This window comes from Thalassophryne amazonica, chromosome 13, assembly GCF_902500255.1.
Source record: "Thalassophryne amazonica chromosome 13, fThaAma1.1, whole genome shotgun sequence".
In the NCBI taxonomy this organism is placed as follows: Eukaryota; Metazoa; Chordata; class Actinopteri; order Batrachoidiformes; family Batrachoididae; genus Thalassophryne; species Thalassophryne amazonica.
Genome location: NC_047115.1, coordinates 1106788 through 1126363, shown reverse-complemented (window position 1 = coordinate 1126363; position 19576 = coordinate 1106788). Strand labels below are relative to the sequence as shown.

Genomic DNA, 19576 nt, shown 5'->3' with positions numbered 1-19576 from the left:
TATATATATAAACTGAAATTCACATCTTATGCAGACGCTTATAGTGATGACTCATTCACAAGTTCATCTTAATGTAAAGTGCTCACTGTAATTAGGTGCCTTGCTCAAGGGTGAACAGGAATCGAGCTGCTGTCCTCCACCTCCAAATATCCATGATTTGTCTATTAATTTTTGGATTATGTTGGTTAGAGATATTATGTGTTATAAGTTTTGATTGTTTTCATATGTTAACGGGTTAAATTTGAGCTTTTTGTCTTAAATATATTTTTATAAGGCAGGTTAGTTTTCATTCAGTGAACTAATCTTTCTTCTCTGGAAGGAAAAGAAAAATTAAAAATGCTTTTTGTTGTGGTTTTTTTTTTTTTTTTTTTTTTTTTACAAATATGTATCTAATTGCGTTAAAATACAGTTTGCCCACAGTAAATTTTCTATTTAAAGTTTAATTCGTGTGATTTAGTCTGTTTTCCGTTTGAAAAAATGCTGCTGTCTTCATATTTTCGTATTTTTTTTTTCTAAATTACTGCCAAAAATAGGCGCCAAAACAAACCATAGGTAGAAAAAGAAGCAATTTTATATCAAATCAAGCCTTAGTCTTTGTACACTTTAATGCCAGTACACTTTTATTTGCAAGATTTTGTAAACAAACAAAATTTAAATGTAGAAAATAGTGTCGATTTGCCGTCAGGCACTGACGAGGGCAGTCGGTCGGTCGGTCGGTCGGTCGGTGTCCTTTTGAAGGCGGAAGTGAAGGTGTGGTTGACTTCCGTTTCTTCTGCGTCCTTTTTGTTTGCTTGTTTGTTTTTTTCCTCGCCGTCATGGGGCCTCGCTGTTTGCTCCCCGTCGTCTCGGTTCTGTTGCTGCAGGTTGTGGGTTCGTTTGTCGCCGCGCTGGTCCATTTCTTCCCGGTGGGCGGTGAGCTGAATTTCGATGTCCGACCCTCGGCCCCTTCCGGAACCTTCACCGACCTCGTCTGGAAGTTCAACGAGAACCTGGTGGTCGAGTGGAGTAACGGCCAGTCGGGCCTGGAGTACTACGGTCCGTACAAGACCCGAGCCAGCCTGGATGTAAAAACCGGACGGCTCCGGATTGTCGGGCTGCAGGTGGCGGACAGCGGGACCTACACGGTGGACATCAACAACCAGGTCAGTGTGACCCAGTTCCAGGTTCAGGTCATCCTGAAATTACTGAAAGTCAAAATATGGGTCTCGCCCCTGGTGTGTTCGCACGAGTCAAAAAACTGCTCGTTGGGCTGTGGACTGGACCAGGACCAGGACCAGGACCAGGACCAGGACCAGGACCTGGGCAACTTCGGACCCCTCACCCACACCTGGAAGGTCAACTCGGGACCCGAGTGGCTGGAGGCGGGGCCCAAAATGATGGTCATCAACAACGACACGACCAGACAAGTTCCAGAGTTCCAGTGCCAGATCAAGAACCCGGTCAGCAAGAACACGAGTGAGGCCATCTCAAACCCGTTCTTCAGGAGCGAACCAGACAGCAACAACACCGGGAAGATCGTTGGTGGAGTGATTGGTGTGATCCTTGTCATATTGATTGTAGGTGGTTTAGTGTGGTGGAAGTGTAATATCTGTCAACCTATCAGACAGAATCACGGCACTAAGCAGGAGGAGGACGAGATGGGCCACAACCAACTGCTGAAGAAGACGGATCACAAACCACCACAGGACAAGACGGTCTCGCTCCCCTCAGAATCTGTCGATCCACATGAGGACACTGTGGCCAAGCCCCAAGACAATGGAGGAGAGGGTTCGTGAGCAGAGGATCCTCTCTTCAGTCAACACAACAAAATGGAGTTGACCAAAGTTCTTAAACTCTAGGTTGCTCCCAGCATGGGTTTGGCTGTTTTACACCAGAGCATGTGGACTTGTGTGTGTGAGAGAGAGAGAGAGGCATCACTGTAAAGCTCTTGAGATGATCAGAGACTGTCCACTGACTGTCACCGCCGTGTGCCAAACTGATTATCTGTAATTGCACAATCAGGTGTACCACTAGTGTTTCACTTTTGGCAAAACATTAAATTCAGTATAATGCTTAATAGTTTGTTTCACAATAACATCCCAAGGGATCTTCATGCAGAATTTCATGAGCAAATACCATTTAGATTTTTTTCGGTGACAGACTGAGTGCTTCATCCTTGTGAACAAAAACAGGTACTATGGAGACTACATTAGGTTTGTGAAGAACTCTTTTATTCCAAAAAGTTACACACCAAAGCACTGGAAATGGTGTTATTTCTGTGTCCTATAATGTGAGTCAAAAGACTGGACCAAAATTTCTGCTGTAAAACCTCCATCATAGTTTTACAAGTGATTCCAGTATAGAGCCACTACTACGGAGACTACATTTGGCACAAATTGTCATTCTTGAGGTACTAAAAATAAATATCACTTCCAATTTCTAGATCATGGTTGAGACAAAGACACTCTAGTGAAATATATTGGTATCATTCCTGCACCTGTGAGTATGCTACTACAGAGACTACAATATTTTGGGGGACATCCACATCCCTGATTATGTGAATTTCCCAGACGTTCCAGCAATAAAACTGAAACAAATTACTAGCACTGTTTTGTAGGGGATCCATTTAGGTGTCAAATCTAATAAACAGGAATTATGAAATCAAAGGATTTATGTTTAGAACATAGTGTTTTCTCAAATGAATTGACAAATTTGGATTCTGGTTACAAACTTTTTATTTTACTCAAATGACTGCTGCTTGGCTCCAAGTGATGATATTTTGACTCCGTAACTTGTCATGACCAGAGAAATACTGGGAATGTCACTGATTGGTGTAGTTCTTTTGAAAGGCTCGAGAGGATAAATATCAGCTTTATTATATAATGAGCAAATTTAACATGAAACAAGGTAACATGCAAAAAATTGCATATATTCACCATTTTTGAGATTTTTTTAATGCATTTCCAAACTGTAAAAAGCAGGGCACACATAAAGGTATGCCCAAGGGTCCTTAGCAATAGCTTCTAATGTCCCTAATGGCATTATTTTATGAGATATAGGTTGGTAACATTGCATTATTAAGATGGTAACACCTGATTGTGCACTTACTGTCTGTAAAATTTTAAGTCTAAGCATGAATGTTGTGTTTTCGCCGCTCGCTGATGTTGTCATGTGGGTGTGTCACAGCTCAGTGGATGTGTCTCAGTGGGTGTCTTAATATAAACATGACCTAAATGAGCTGATTTTTATTGACATTTGGTTTTCTCCTCATTACATTTTTAAAAAAGAAGCAGCTCCCGTCTCTGCCTGGCTGCACGAGGAGCTCAGATTTGGCTCTTGTCTTTGATGCTGATGTGTGTCTGGACATTCTTATTTATTTTTTTTTTATTTAAAAAAAAAAAAAATCAGTCACCTGCTTCCAGCTTCTAATCTGCAGATTCTTTTTATATAACTATAAATTGAACATTTTAAGGGTTTTAGCTGTTTTTAAAGAACCAATCAGATCACTGAGACTTTTATGGCCTCCATGTTTTTTCCAGCGTGAGTTCTTCAGTAGAACAAATGAAAAGCTATGTTTGAGCCGGCGGGACGAGGTGTGCGCTCTGAGTGCTGCTCTAGTTTCGTATTTGCAGCTACATGAACTGCTAATTTTATTCTATACCAGCTCTGTTACATTAAACACCCAAGTGTTTGTGTTTGACTCAAAAAATGACGACTTAAGGCCTGAATGTGATAAATGAATAAATGCTGCTTTTAATTAATCTCTAATCAGTAAATGTGCTAAAAACAGTCAACATCTGCTGACTATTGTTCAGCAAAATATGCAAAGTGACAAAAATGTGCATTTTAGAGAAACATGTTTTTGTTTCTGTGCCTTTCTGCCTAGTCATTAAATGTTTTTTTTTTTTTTTTGTGGCTTCTCTCAGGGCTGTACAGTGCGAGCGTTTTGCTCACATATTGCGCCTAAAATTTGATTGTGTGAGGAAAAAAAAATAAAACTGGCGCACGTGTGCGAGAATGTATTTCAACCCTTTCATTCACATTTTGCTCCTAAAATAAATACAGTGGTCCTTCGCTATAACGCGGTTCACCTTTCGTGGCCTCGCTGTTTCGCCGATGTTTTTTTAGTCCAATTTTGCATGCTTTTTTTTTTTACAGCACATTGTGTTCCGCGTCCTCATCAAGCAGTCGGTCGCGGCACCGCGAAGGCAGAGTACGCACATTGTGTTCTGCGTGTCTGTTTATAAGAATCTTCTCGCCCAGAAGAAAAAAAGAGCACCAACAACTACCCATAACTGTGTTCTTCACTCTGAAAAAGACACCTGCAGCGAGGTGTGACTCAGTGGAAAAAGACACCTGCAGCGAGGTGTGACTCAGTGGAAAAAGACACCTGCAGCGAGGTGTGACTCAGTGGAAAAAGACACCTGCAGCGAGGTGTGACTCAGTGGAAAAAGACACCTGCAGCGAGGTGTGACTCAGTGGAAAAAGACACCTGCAGCGAGGTGTGACTCAGTGGAAAAAGACACCTGCAGCGAGGTGTGACTCAGTGGAAAAAGACACCTGCAGCGAGGTGTGACTCAGTGGAAAAAGACACCTGCAGCGGAGCGACGCCACAATAAAGAGGCGCGATCAGAGGAACTGTGAAATACTGGTCAGTCACTATTAATCATTTCTTATGTGTCCAACCTCGTACGTTGATTGTTAAAATTAAATTTGTTACTTCTAAAAGTCATAATTATTTATAGGAAAACGTTCTGTTTTTATTTCTCAAACAAATGTTTGGGCCTGAAAACAGGTTGGTCTTATTTTTCTACTCAGGTTTGAACTTTGAGAGTGTTTACACACGAGAGAAAAGTGAGAAAATGTTCATGCCTGATTGAGAAAAGTGTGTAAAGTGTGTAGTGAGGAGTTTTACAGCCTTAAAATGTCTGTAATAATTGTAAAAAATAATGAAGAGCACCAAAAGAAGCAGCCTAGCGGTCTCCACCACTGAAGACCTCATGAAGATCACCCTGGAGGGGCCAGCTTTAGAGGACTTTGATCCACATCCTGCTGTGGACCGTTGGTTGAATGTAGCTAAGCGTAGCAGGCGACCTGAGTATAAAAAGTGGGACGGGGATGTTATGTGTGTGTGAGGGTTTAAAATAATACAAGAAATACACAGCAAAAAGTAATGAAATGGACAAAAGCAATGATGTAAATAATAGAAAAGGAAGTAAAAAAACAATGAAATAAATACAATAGAATCATATAAAATGTGCATGTGTGTGTGGAAAAGGTACTGTCTGTACAGTATGTGTCTTTGCGTTAATAATAAAATTGTATCAAGAAATTTCACAGTGCTCCTAAATTTTTTCATTTAGGAGCACCTGTACTCCTAGTGAAAAAGCTGAGCATACAGCCCTGTTCTCAAATGATTTTGATTTTATTTTTTTACTACTGTCCAATAATGAAGATTCATTGACTTTGATGTTTGTGAGATAGAGGTCTGTAAACCACTCCAGAGGCATTCATCTGGTTACAAAAACAGCATTTTTCAGTTTTAGATGTTTATTTCTTGCTAGCTTTTAAAAAATATATGAGAACCGTGTTGTTTCATCATATTGTTAATGTCAGTTTATTTTAAAAGGTAATAAATAAAACTATTTGTGCCTCAAATCTTAAAAAGCTCAGTGTCCCTGTACCTTTAATCAGTGGCTGTTTTGATATTTGATTAATCATTTGGAATCATTAAAAAAGGCAAATTCTTTGCTTTCAATTTCTTCAGTGTGAGTAATTCTTGTTTTGGGTTCTGGGTAATATCAAGCCACATTTTTAACAGCTCCCTTTTTTTGAAAAATCAATAGAATATACCTTACTAGCTGGGGTACCCGGCGTTGCCCAGGTTAACCTGTTTAAGATATAATCTACAAAATATTCCAGAGTTTATATTTTGTCATCACTGTAGATATCTTATAAGTATATATGTAGTCTGAATAGGCAGAGGTTTGAACTAAAAACCCAAAATAGGTGGAATCCCCAAACCAAGAGAGAAAACTGAATTTTGCTGCATGCAAGAAACAGTGAAGTTCTTCAGACTTTATATTGCAGATCAGGTATGCTCATAATCATTAATCAGAATTGATGTTATGACCTTTATAATTGTTGATACATTGCAAATCTAGTTGATAAGAATGCTACAAAAATAAAATGGCTTTTAAGCAAATGTTAATTTTGGATTTGAGATGTTGAATATATATTTAAATGTAGCTTTTACTGACCAATAGTTCTGAAGAGTGTTCCTTGTCCTTCTGTCCGGAAAGTGGATATACAGCTGATTGGGGTTACCAACTCTGGAGCATCTGACTAACTGGAAGATCGCAGGTTCTGCCATATTATCAGCAAAAGTAGTTTCTTTTTGCACACTTTGAGGTATTCCATCTTTAAATGGTGGAAATGTTGCCTTGCATATTTCTTAAAGTTATACATTCATTGGTATATTTAGAGAACAAACAATCTTTTCAATTGTAAAAAAAAAGAGGTTTGACCACAAAAACAGTTTGAGCCATGAAACATCAACATACCAAAACTATTACATCAACCCCAAAGCTAGTGCACTATTATACAACCCCTGGCAAAAACGATGGAATCACCGGCCTCAGAGGATGTTCACTCAGTTGTTTAATTTTGTAGAAAAAAAGCAGATCACAGACATGACACAAAACTAAAGTCATTTCAAATGGCAACTTTCTGGCTTTAAGAAACACTATAAGAAATCAAGAAAAAAAGAGGGTAAATCATCACGCAATGTTGCAAAAGATGTTGGTTGTTCACAGTCAGCTGTGTCTAAACTCGACCAAATACAAACATGGGAAGGTTGTTAAAGGCAAACATACTGGTAGACCAAGGAAGACATCAAAGCGTCAAGACAGAAAACTTAAAGCAATATGTCTCAAAAATCGAAAAATGTACAACAAAACAAATGAGGAACGAATGGGACGAAACTGGAGTCAACGTCTGTGACCGAACTGTAAGAAACCGCCTAAAGGAAATGGGATTTACATACAAAAAAGCTAAACGAAAGCCATCATTAACACCTAAACAGAAAAAAACAAGGTTACAATGGGCTAAGGAAAAGCAATCGTGGACTGTGGATGACTGGATGAAAGTCATATTCAGTGATGAATCTCGAATCTGCATTGGGCAAGGTGATGATGCTGGAACTTTTGTTTGGTGCCGTTCCAATGAGATTTATAAAGATGACTGCCTGAAGAGAACGTACATTTCCACAGTCATTGATGATATGGGGCTGCATGTCAGGTAAAGGCACTGGGGAGATGGCTGTCATTACATCATCAATAAATGCACAAGTTTATGTTGATATTTTGGACAATTGAAAGGATGTTTGGGGATGATGAAATCATTTTTCAAGATGATAATGCATCTTGCTATAGAGCAAAAACTGTGAAAACATTCCTTGCAAAAAGACACATAGGGTCAATGTCAACGAGCAGATCTGATTTGATGCAGGTGTTAGTTTTGGGAATGAAAATTTACAGGGTGATTCCATAATTTTTTCCTCAGAATTGAGTGAGTCCATATTTTTTTCCTCTGCTTGGTCTAAAAAAGTAACCGTTACTGACTGTCACAATCTTTTTTTCGTGATTTCTTATAGTGTTTCTTAAAGCCAGAAAGTTGCCATTTGAAATGACTTTAGTTTTGTGTCATGTCTGTGATCTGCTTTTTTCTACAAAATTAAACAACTGAATGAACATCCTCCGAGGCCGGAGATTCCATCATTTTTGACAGGGGTTGTAATAGGACAGCAGGTTGTGAAGAGTTGATAAGTAGCAAAATTTAATTTATGATATTTACATCATAATGAGCAGCCTATATACAACGTGCCATTGGAGAACACAGGCTCTATGCCCGCTTACTGGCTGATTGAAAGGGTGCTGCCCCATCAGCAGTTAGAACTACATCACTTTTTCAAATAATCTGCAGAGTGCCATTGTGATACAGAAAACATGTGTTTGACTGATACATTATGATCAACGCTCGGCAAGTGATACACATCATGTACACTCGACACCTTTACTTTTAGAAAATGTGCAAATGTTTAGAAATACATGGACAAATTGCAAGAAAAGACAAAGCTTGATATTTTATCCAGTAAACTTTTAAAGTTTAATTTACAGCCTGTGGATGAAAGCTCTCTGCTAAGAGTGAAAACCTTCATTCCAAGAAGGAATAGGCTGTATTCTGATAAGTATTATATCATAGTGATTGTGTATAAGTTTGATCAAAATTCATGTGGATTGATTACCAGATTATTGTTAATATTGTTGTCTTAATATTAATTTTTTTGTTTGAAAATAGTACCAGGTTGTAGTCCATGTCATGGTGGTTCAGAATATGTAACTTTGGGGAGTTCACCTTTTGTAGTTTTAGAGCCTATTCCAGACAGACAGAAAGACAAAAGTAGCCATTTATGTATATAGATTCATCCCCAAGGGGAGATTCAGATATCCAATAACAAAAAATACTACCATCTAAAAACATGCCACTTACAAACAACAAAGTATATAAAATAAATTAAAAGTGCTGTGGAGTGTAAGAGAAAGAAACTTGCCTGCAGGCCAAAAAGTCTCTGGAGGTAAAACAAAAAATGTAAAAATAAAATTAGATTAAAAATTGATAAAAGGTGGCGTCAAGAGACATCATGTTTCAGAAGGTTTGACACCCGGGGTCACAGTGTCATTTCCTGCATCTGAACTAAATGTTTTTGAAACTGAAATCATGTTTGTGATTTTTTTTCACATGCAAACTTTCAGTTGTAGTTCAGACTCAACACAGAACTCTGGATCTCAAATTGGTTCCTTATTCTTATTACCTCCTTGGTGAAGTCGTGCGTGCCTGCTCATGCACGGCGCTCCCAGGGTTCTGGTCTTCTGTGTGTCCCAAGAAGGCCGGAATGAGCTGCGACCACTTTGTGGACATCAGGCAGGTTCTGTTGAAGTATTTAAAGCCGAGTTGAAGACCCACTTATTTTCATGCCACATATGAGTCATAAGCTGTGGTGTTACAGCTTTAATTAAAATTATATCATTATTTGACTGTGATTTTAACTTTGCTCTTAAACTGTTTATCAGGAATTGTTTGTTGTGCAGCGCTTTGGTTGAAAGCACTTTACAAATTATTATTATTATCTACGTATATTATAATAGCCAAGTGGCCTCACTTGGCTATTATATGGCTATATAATATTTTATATATATATATATATATATATATATATATATATATATATATATATATATATATATATATATATATATATATATATATATATATAAAATAATATATCTATATACATAAATGGCTACTTTTGTCTTTCTGTCTGTCTGGAATAGGCTCTAAAACTACAAAAGGTGAACTCCCCAAAGTTACATATTCTGAACCACCATGACATGGGCTACAACCTGGTACTATTTTCAAAAAAAAAAAAAAAAATATTAAGACAACAATATTAACAATAATCTGATCCATACAGTTGAACCATATGTACCTCAGTGGCAGTTGTACTCCAGCACAAATCTCTCAGCTTTACTAGCTGGCCGCTGGCCCTATGCATATATGCAGGAGCTCAGTAGCCTGCCTACTGCTATAAACAGAGCCCAGACTCCTGGGCTATCTGCTGCTGGCTGCTGGCTAGCACACATAGCGTGGGTGTGCATGCCAGCTTGGTTGTATAACCAAGAAGGTTCAAATATCCCCCTTGATATGAATGCATCCTTTCTCTGCACATGCTGCATGTGGGTGCTACGCGCTCATTGCAGCCTGTCACCACAATCCACATGAATTTTGATCAAACTTATACACAATCACTATGATATAATACTTATCAGAATACAGCCTATTCCTTCTTGGAATGAAGGTTTTCACTCTTAGCAAAGAGCTTTTAACCACAGGCTGTAAATTAAACTTTAAAAGTTTACTGGATAAAATATCAAGCTTTGTCTTTTCTTGCAATTTGTCCATGTATTTCTAAACATTTGCACATTTTCTAAAAGTAAAGGTGTCGAGTGTACATGATGTGTATCACTTGCCGAGCGTTGATCATAATGTATCAGTCAAACACATGTTTTCTGTATCACAATGGCACTCTGCAGATTATTTGAAAAAGTGATGTAGTTCTAACTGCTGATGGGGCAGCACCCTTTCAATCAGCCAGTAAGCGGGCATAGAGCCTGTGTTCTCCAATGGCACGTTGTATATAGGCTGCTCAATATGATGTAAATATCATAAATTAAATGTTGTTACTTATCAACTCTTCACAACCTGCTGTCCTATTATAATAGTGCACTAGCTTTGGGGTTGATCTAATAGTTTTGGTATGTTGATGTTTCATGGCTCAAACTGTTTTTGTGGTCAAACCTCTTTTTTTTACAATTGAAAAGGTTGTTTGTTCTCTAAATATACCAATGAATGTATAACTTTAAGAAACATGCAAGGCAACATTTCCACCATTTAAAGATGGAATGCCTCAAAGTGTGCAAAAAGAAACCACTACTTTTGCTGATAATATGGCAGAACCTGCGATCTTCCACAGTTAGTTAGTCAGATGCTCTAGAGTTGGTAACCCCAATCAGCTGTATATCCACTTTCCGGACAGAAGGACAATGAACATTGTCTACCAAGAGGCTCTTCAGAACTATTGGTCAGTAAAAGCTACATTTAAATATATATTCAACATGTCAAATCCAAAATTAACATTTGCTTAAAAGCCATTTAATTTTTGTAGCATTCTTATCAACTAGATTTGCAATGGCTGTGTGTGTGTGTGTGTGTGTGTGTGTGTGTGTGTGTGTGTGTGTGTGGGGGGGGGGGGGGGGGGGGTTCAGTCATGGAGAAACCGGGAAGAGCTGCCATTTGCTGTTTGATATGTTTATGTATTTTGGGTCAATGATGAACACTGTGAAAACAAAAAGTTGATCGGACTAATATTTTTTTGAGAAATCAGCAATATTAGTGAACAACACTGAACAATGGATGTTGTGCTGCAATGCACCATGGGAATACGGAGTTGTTACTGTGGTTCATGTAAAAATTGGGTAATTGAAGTCCCTCTGACTTAAAGTCCCACGTCAGTTTCTCCAAAGATATTCTTGGCATCTTGTTATTCCAAATAAATGAATATTTTTATTTAGCGTTTAAAAAAAGCTTTGGGGTAATAAAATAGGTAGTCCTGCAACCTCTGCACAATGTTCATTTTAATGCACTTAATCCTCCCGATCAAAGTGATGGGGAGGTTAATCCATCTGTGCAGATCTTCCTCAATTTTTTAAGTCCCGGATCAAACTTTACTTCATAGAGATTCTTTAAATTATTGTCCACAGCGATACCAAGATATTTTGTTCCAGTTGGGGCCCATTTGAACACAGCAGACTGACAACTGGCCAAGCTGTGAACTGGCCCGGATACTGGCCTCCATTTTGGAGTGAGATTCCCCTCTCCTAAACGACCAATAGGAGAGCAGCGCTGAAATTCCCTCTCCTAAACAACCAATTGGAGAGCAGCGCTGAAATTCCCTCTCCTAAACGACCAATAGGAGAGCAGCGCTGAAATTCCCTCTTCGAAACGACCAATAGGAGAGCAGCGCTGAAATTCCCTCTTCGAAACGACCAATTGGAGAGCAGCGCTGAAATCCCCTCTCCTAAACGACCAATAGGAGAGCAGCGCTGAAATTCCCTCTTCGAAACGACCAATTGGAGAGCAGCGCTGAAATTCCCTCTCCTAAACGACCAATAGGAGAGCAGCGCTGAAATTCCCTCTTCGAAACGACCAATAGGAGAGCAGCGCTGAAATTCCCTCTCCTAAACGACCAATTGGAGAGCAGCGCTGAAATTCCCTCTTCGAAACGACCAATAGGAGAGCAGCGCTGAAATTCCCTCTCCTAAACGACCAATTGGAGAGCAGCGCTGAAATTCCCTCTCCTAAACGACCAATAGGAGAGCAGCGCTGAAATTCCCTCTTCGAAACGACCAATAGGAGAGCAGCGCTGAAATTCCCTCTTCGAAACGACCAATTGGAGAGCAGCGCTGAAATCCCCTCTCCTAAACGACCAATAGGAGAGCAGCGCTGAAATTCCCTCTTCGAAACGACCAATAGGAGAGCAGCGCTGAAATTCCCTCTTCGAAACGACCAATAGGAGAGCAGCGCTGAAATTCCCTCTCCTAAACGACCAATAGGAGAGCAGCGCTGAAATCCCCTCTCCTAAACGACCAATAGGAGAGCAGCGCTGAAATTCCCTCTTCGAAACGACCAATTGGAGAGCAGCGCTGAAATTCCCTCTCCTAAACGACCAATAGGAGAGCAGCGCTGAAATTCCCTCTCCTAAACGACCAATAGGAGAGCAGCGCTGAAATTCCCTCTTCGAAACGACCAATTGGAGAGCAGCGCTGAAATCCCCTCTCCTAAACGACCAATAGGAGAGCAGCGCTGAAATTCCCTCTTCGAAACGACCAATAGGAGAGCAGCGCTGAAATTCCCTCTTCGAAACGACCAATAGGAGAGCAGCGCTGAAATTCCCTCTTCGAAACGACCAATAGGAGAGCAGCGCTGAAATTCCCTCTTCGAAACGACCAATTGGAGAGCAGCGCTGAAATCCCCTCTCCTAAACGACCAATAGGAGAGCAGCGCTGAAATTCCCTCTTCGAAACGACCAATAGGAGAGCAGCGCTGAAATTCCCTCTTCGAAACGACCAATAGGAGAGCAGCGCTGAAATTCCCTCTTCGAAACGACCAATAGGAGAGCAGCGCTGAAATTCCCTCTTCGAAACGACCAATTGGAGAGCAGCGCTGAAATCCCCTCTCCTAAACGACCAATAGGAGAGCAGCGCTGAAATTCCCTCTTCGAAACGACCAATAGGAGAGCAGCGCTGAAATTCCCTCTTCGAAACGACCAATAGGAGAGCAGCGCTGAAATTCCCTCTCCTAAACGACCAATAGGAGAGCAGCGCTGAAATCCCCTCTCCTAAACGACCAATTGGAGAGCAGCGCTGAAATTCCCTCTCCTAAACGACCAATAGGAGAGCAGCGCTGAAATTCCCTCTCCTAAACGACCAATAGGAGAGCAGCGCTGAAATTCCCTCTCCTAAACGACCAATTGGAGAGCAGCGCTGAAATTCCCTCTCCTAAACGACCAATAGGAGAGCAGCGCTGAAATTCCCTCTTCGAAACGACCAATAGGAGAGCAGCGCTGAAATTCCCTCTTCGAAACGACCAATAGGAGAGCAGCGCTGAAATTCCCTCTCCTAAACGACCAATAGGAGAGCAGCGCTGAAATCCCCTCTCCTAAACGACCAATAGGAGAGCAGCGCTGAAATTCCCTCTTCGAAACGACCAATTGGAGAGCAGCGCTGAAATTCCCTCTCCTAAACGACCAATAGGAGAGCAGCGCTGAAATTCCCTCTCCTAAACGACCAATAGGAGAGCAGCGCTGAAATTCCCTCTTCGAAACGACCAATTGGAGAGCAGCGCTGAAATCCCCTCTCCTAAACGACCAATAGGAGAGCAGCGCTGAAATTCCCTCTTCGAAACGACCAATAGGAGAGCAGCGCTGAAATTCCCTCTTCGAAACGACCAATAGGAGAGCAGCGCTGAAATTCCCTCTTCGAAACGACCAATAGGAGAGCAGCGCTGAAATTCCCTCTTCGAAACGACCAATTGGAGAGCAGCGCTGAAATCCCCTCTCCTAAACGACCAATAGGAGAGCAGCGCTGAAATTCCCTCTCCGAAACGACCAATAGGAGAGCAGCGCTGAAATTCCCTCTTCGAAACGACCAATAGGAGAGCAGCGCTGAAATTCCCTCTTCGAAACGACCAATAGGAGAGCAGCGCTGAAATTCCCTCTTCGAAACGACCAATTGGAGAGCAGCGCTGAAATCCCCTCTCCTAAACGACCAATAGGAGAGCAGCGCTGAAATTCCCTCTTCGAAACGACCAATAGGAGAGCAGCGCTGAAATTCCCTCTTCGAAACGACCAATAGGAGAGCAGCGCTGAAATTCCCTCTCCTAAACGACCAATAGGAGAGCAGCGCTGAAATCCCCTCTCCTAAACGACCAATAGGAGAGCAGCGCTGAAATTCCCTCTTCGAAACGACCAATTGGAGAGCAGCGCTGAAATTCCCTCTCCTAAACGACCAATAGGAGAGCAGCGCTGAAATTCCCTCTCCTAAACGACCAATAGGAGAGCAGCGCTGAAATTCCCTCTCCTAAACGACCAATTGGAGAGCAGCGCTGAAATTCCCTCTCCTAAACGACCAATAGGAGAGCAGCGCTGAAATTCCCTCTCCTAACGACCAATTGGAGAGCAGCGCTGAAATTCCCTCTCCTAAACGACCAATTGGAGAGCAGCGCTGAAATCCCCTCTCCTAAACGACCAATTGGAGAGCAGCGCTGAAATTCCCTCTCCTAAACGACCAATTGGAGAGCAGCGCTGAAATCCCCTCTCCTAAACGACCAATTGGAGAGCAGCGCTGAAATTCCCTCTCCTAAACGACCAATTGGAGAGCAGCGCTGAAATTCCCTCTCCTAAACGACCAATTGGAGAGCAGCGCTGAAATCCCCTCTCCTAAACGACCAATTGGAGAGCAGCGCTGAAATCCCCTCTCCTAAACGACCAATTGGAGAGCAGCGCTGAAATCCCCTCTCCTAAACGACCAATTGGAGAGCAGCGCTGAAATCCCCTCTCCTAAACGACCAATTGGAGAGCAGCGCTGAAATCCCCTCTCCTAAACGACCAATTGGAGAGCAGCGCTGAAATCCCCTCTCCTAAACGACCAATTGGAGAGCAGCGCTGAAATCCCCTCTCCTAAACGACCAATTGGAGAGCAGCGCTGAAATCCCCTCTCCTAAACGACCAATTGGAGAGCAGCGCTGAAATCCCCTCTCCTAAACGACCAATTGGAGAGCAGCGCTGAAATTCCCTCTCCTAAACGACCAATAGGAGAGCAGCGCTGAAATTCCCTCTCCTAAACGACCAATAGGAGAGCAGCGCTGAAATTCCCTCTCCTAAACGACCAATTGGAGAGCAGCGCTGAAATTCCCTCTCCTAAACGACCAATAGGAGAGCAGCGCTGAAATTCCCTCTCCTAAACGACCAATTGGAGAGCAGCGCTGAAATTCCCTCTCCTAAACGACCAATTGGAGAGCAGCGCTGAAATTCCCTCTCCTAAACGACCAATTGGAGAGCAGCGCTGAAATTCCCTCTCCTAAACGACCAATTGGAGAGCAGCGCTGAAATTCCCTCTCCTAAACAACCAATTGGAGATCATTTGATAGTATAAGACAGTCTTTGGTCGTTCATCATGCGCTGATGAAACACCGTCTCGCCTCAGACAGTCCTATGCTATATAGTCCTCTCCTTCAATCTTATCTGTGCCCTTTGTACACTTCCTCTTCTGTGGCATTATTCAATCAATTACTAAGACAATTATAATGGTAAATATATTTTACAGAGCATTGACATTAACTTTTTTAACACCAGACAACCCAGAAGAAGTTACAGGCTTCTGTAGCTGTGATTGGAGAAATTGTGCACAGTGCAAGTTTTATATTTTGTATCTCCAGTTATCCAGCTTCATGATGAAGTGGAGCAGAGGAGGGTTTTCTTTCACCAAAGCAGATCAAATCCAGGCATACACCTCAGATGTACCTTCTGGCAAATTTCAGCTGAACTTTCAGGTCTACTTTTTAAGAAAATTGTTTTTAGACAATTTGTTGTGTGATTTATTTATTTTGTAGAAATGTTCTCACTGAGGAAAAAACACATTATAGAGAGAAAATAAAAGTCTGAACAGCTGCCTGAAGCTAATCATTTTATAAACCACTTCAAAGAAGTGTGGTATGGTGGCCCTGAAGGTCAATGACCTACAACAGGAACCGTGGCACGCCTCTGGCTGAGATGCAGAAACATGAAACGATCACATGCAGTAGTTCGGTGCGACCCTTTCTATAAACTATAATGTTGAGGTGTTCTCTGACATGCTGTAGGGCGTGCTGACTTTCAGGGCCACCATACCTTTGGATGCCAAATGTCTGATCCATGACCCTTATGAAATAACCTCTTGATATATTTCAAAAACAGGTCAACAAAACAGTTCCATTGAAGACATAAAGACGGCAAGTTTGTAGATAATAAGTCCCAATCAAAATTAAAATCCAGTGAGGCCAAATAAAAAACAAAACAGGTGTTTGGAGATTTTAAACCTGCGTGAGACATAACTGGAGATCAGGTCACCATGTGGGATGACAAGATCACACTCCTCTGACAGAACACCTCATCTGCACTGTCTCAGTCCCAGCTGGAGACCAGGACGAGCCTCAGTCAGGGACAGAACCCACATCCCGTCCGGGCGGAGTCGGAGAGTCCGGAATCTGCCGGGAATAACGACCGACTGCAGGACCTATATACTGCAAATTAGACAAAACAACAGCAAAAATACAAACTTGAAATAAAATTCATGATACAAAAATGTGTTAAAACTGTATTGTGATGAAGCAAATTTAATTTGGTTTAATTAGTTGTTTTCAGGTATTCATGATACAAAAATGTGTTAAAACTGTATTGTGATGAAGCAAATTTAATTTGGTTTAATTAGTTGTTTTCAGGTATTCATGATACAAAAATGTGTTAAAACTGTATTGTGATTAAGCAAATTTAATTTGGTTTAATTAGTTGTTTTCAGGTATTCATGATACAAAAATGTGTTAAAACTGTATTGTGATTAAGCAAATTTAATTTGGTTTAATTAGTTGTTTTCAGGTATTCATGATACAAAAATGTGTTAAAACTGTATTGTGATGAAGCAAATTTAATTTGGTTTAATTAGTTGTTTTCAGGTATTCATGATACAAAAATGTGTTAAAACTGTATTGTGATGAAGCAAATTTAATTTGGTTTAATTAGTTGTTTTCAGGTATTCATGATACAAAAATGTGTTAAAACTGTATTGTGATTAAGCAAATTTAATTTGGTTTAATTAGTTGTTTTCAGGTATTCATGATACAAAAATGTGTTAAAACTGTATTGTGATGAAGCAAATTTAATTTGGTTTAATTAGTTGTTTTCAGGTATTCATGATACAAAAATGTGTTAAAATTGTATTGTGATTAAGCAAATTTAATTTGGTTTAATTAGTTGTTTTCAGGTATTCATGATACAAAAATGTGTTAAAATTGTATTCTGATTAAGCAAATTTAATTGGTTTAATTAGTTGTTTTCAGGTATTCATGATACAAAAATGTGTTAAAACTGTATTGTGATGAAGCAAATTTAATTTGGTTTAATTAGTTGTTTTCAGGTATTCATGATACAAAAATGTGTTAAAAACTGTATTGTGATTAAGCAAATTTAATTTGGTTTAATTAGTTGTTTTCAGGTATTCATGATACAAAAATGTGTTAAAATTGTATTGTGATTAAGCAAATTTAATTTGGTTTAATTAGTTGTTTTCAGGTATTCATGATACAAAAATGTGTTAAAATTGTATTGTGATTAAGCAAATTTAATTTGGTTTAATTAGTTGTTTTCAGGTATTCATGATACAAAAATGTGTTAAAATTGTATTCTGATTAAGCAAATTTAATTTGGTTTAATTAGTTGTTTTCAGGTATTCATGATACAAAAATGTGTTAAAATTGTATTCTGATTAAGCAAATTTAATTTGGTTTAATTAGTTGTTTTCAGGTATTCATGATACAAAAATGTGTTAAAACTGTATTGTGATGAAGCAAATTTAATTTGGTTTAATTAGTTGTTTTCAGGTATTCATGATACAAAAATGTGTTAAAATTGTATTGTGATTAAGCAAATTTAATTTGGTTTAATTAGTTGTTTTCAGGTATTCATGATACAAAAATGTGTTAAAATTGTATTGTGATTAAGCAAATTTAATTTGGTTTAATTAGTTGTTTTCAGGTATTCATGATACAAAAATGTGTTAAAACTGTATTGTGATGAAGCAAATTTAATTTGGTTTAATTAGTTGTTTTCAGGTATTCATGATACAAAAATGTGTTAAAACTGTATTGTGATGAAGCAAATTTAATTTGGTTTAATTAGTTGTTTTCAGGTATTCATGATACAAAAATGTGTTAAAACTGTATTGTGATTAAGCAAATTTAATTTGGTTTAATTAGTTGTTTTCAGGTATTCATGATACAAAAATGTGTTAAAACTGTATTGTGATGAAGCAAATTTAATTTGGTTTAATTAGTTGTTTTCAGGTATTCATGATACAAAAATGTGTTAAAACTGTATTGTGATGAAGCAAATTTAATTTGGTTTAATTAGTTGTTTTCAGGTATTCATGATACAAAAATGTGTTAAAATTGTATTGTGATGAAGCAAATTTAATTTGGTTTAATTAGTTGTTTTCAGGTATTCATGATACAAAAATGTGTTAAAATTGTATTGTGATTAAGCAAATTTAATTTGGTTTAATTAGTTGTTTTCAGGTATTCATGATACAAAATGTGTTAAAACTGTATTGTGATGAAGCAAATTTAATTTGGTTTAATTAGTTGTTTTCAGGTATTCATGATACAAAAATGTGTTAAAACTGTATTGTGATGAAGCAAATTTAATTTGGTTTAATTAGTTGTTTTCAGGTATTCATGATACAAAAATGTGTTAAAACTGTATTGTGATTAAGCAAATTTAATTTGGTTTAATTAGTTGTTTTCAGGTATTCATGATACAAAAATGTGTTAAAACTGTATTGTGATGAAGCAAATTTAATTTGGTTTAATTAGTTGTTTTCAGGTATTCATGATACAAAAATGTGTTAAAATTGTATTGTGATTAAGCAAATTTAATTTGGTTTAATTAGTTGTTTTCAGGTATTCATGATACAAAAATGTGTTAAAATTGTATTCTGATTAAGCAAATTTAATTTGGTTTAATTAGTTGTTTTCAGGTATTCATGATACAAAAATGTGTTAAAATTGTATTCTGATTAAGCAAATTTAATTTGGTTTAATTAGTTGTTTTCAGGTATTCATGATACAAAAATGTGTTAAAACTGTATTGTGATGAAGCAAATTTAATTTGGTTTAATTAGTTGTTTTCAGGTATTCATGATACAAAAATGTGTTAAAATTGTATTGTGATTAAGCAAATTTAATTTGGTTTAATTAGTTGTTTTCAGGTATTCATGATACAAAAATGTGTTAAAATTGTATTGTGATTAAGCAAATTTAATTTGGTTTAATTAGTTGTTTTCAGGTATTCATGATACAAAAATGTGTTAAAATTGTATTGTGATTAAGCAAATTTAATTTGGTTTAATTAGTTGTTTTCAGGTATTCATGATACAAAAATGTGTTAAAACTGTATTGTGATGAAGCAAATTTAATTTGGTTTAATTAGTTGTTTTCAGGTATTCATGATACAAAAATGTGTTAAAATTGTATTCTGATTAAGCAAATTTAATTTTGGTTAAATAGTTGTTTTCAGATATTTTGTCATCTGTTATATATAAAAATGAAGTTTGGTAGTTTTTAAAAATTGAAGCAGAATCAACATTCAGTATCAAAATCAATAAATAATTAT

At 38.6% G+C, this 19576-nt stretch overlaps 1 protein-coding gene across 1 annotated transcript; it reads left to right on the top strand.

Annotated features, from left to right (window-relative positions):
- The first annotated feature begins 736 nt into the window (after window positions 1–736).
- LOC117523575 (T-lymphocyte surface antigen Ly-9-like) lies at window positions 737–2237 on the top strand. The gene has a single exon (XM_034185136.1). The coding sequence runs from the start codon at window positions 816–818 to the stop codon at window positions 1773–1775; it is 960 nt and encodes a 319-aa protein (XP_034041027.1). The 5' UTR covers window positions 737–815; the 3' UTR covers window positions 1776–2237.
- The last annotated feature ends 17339 nt before the right edge of the window (window positions 2238–19576 follow it).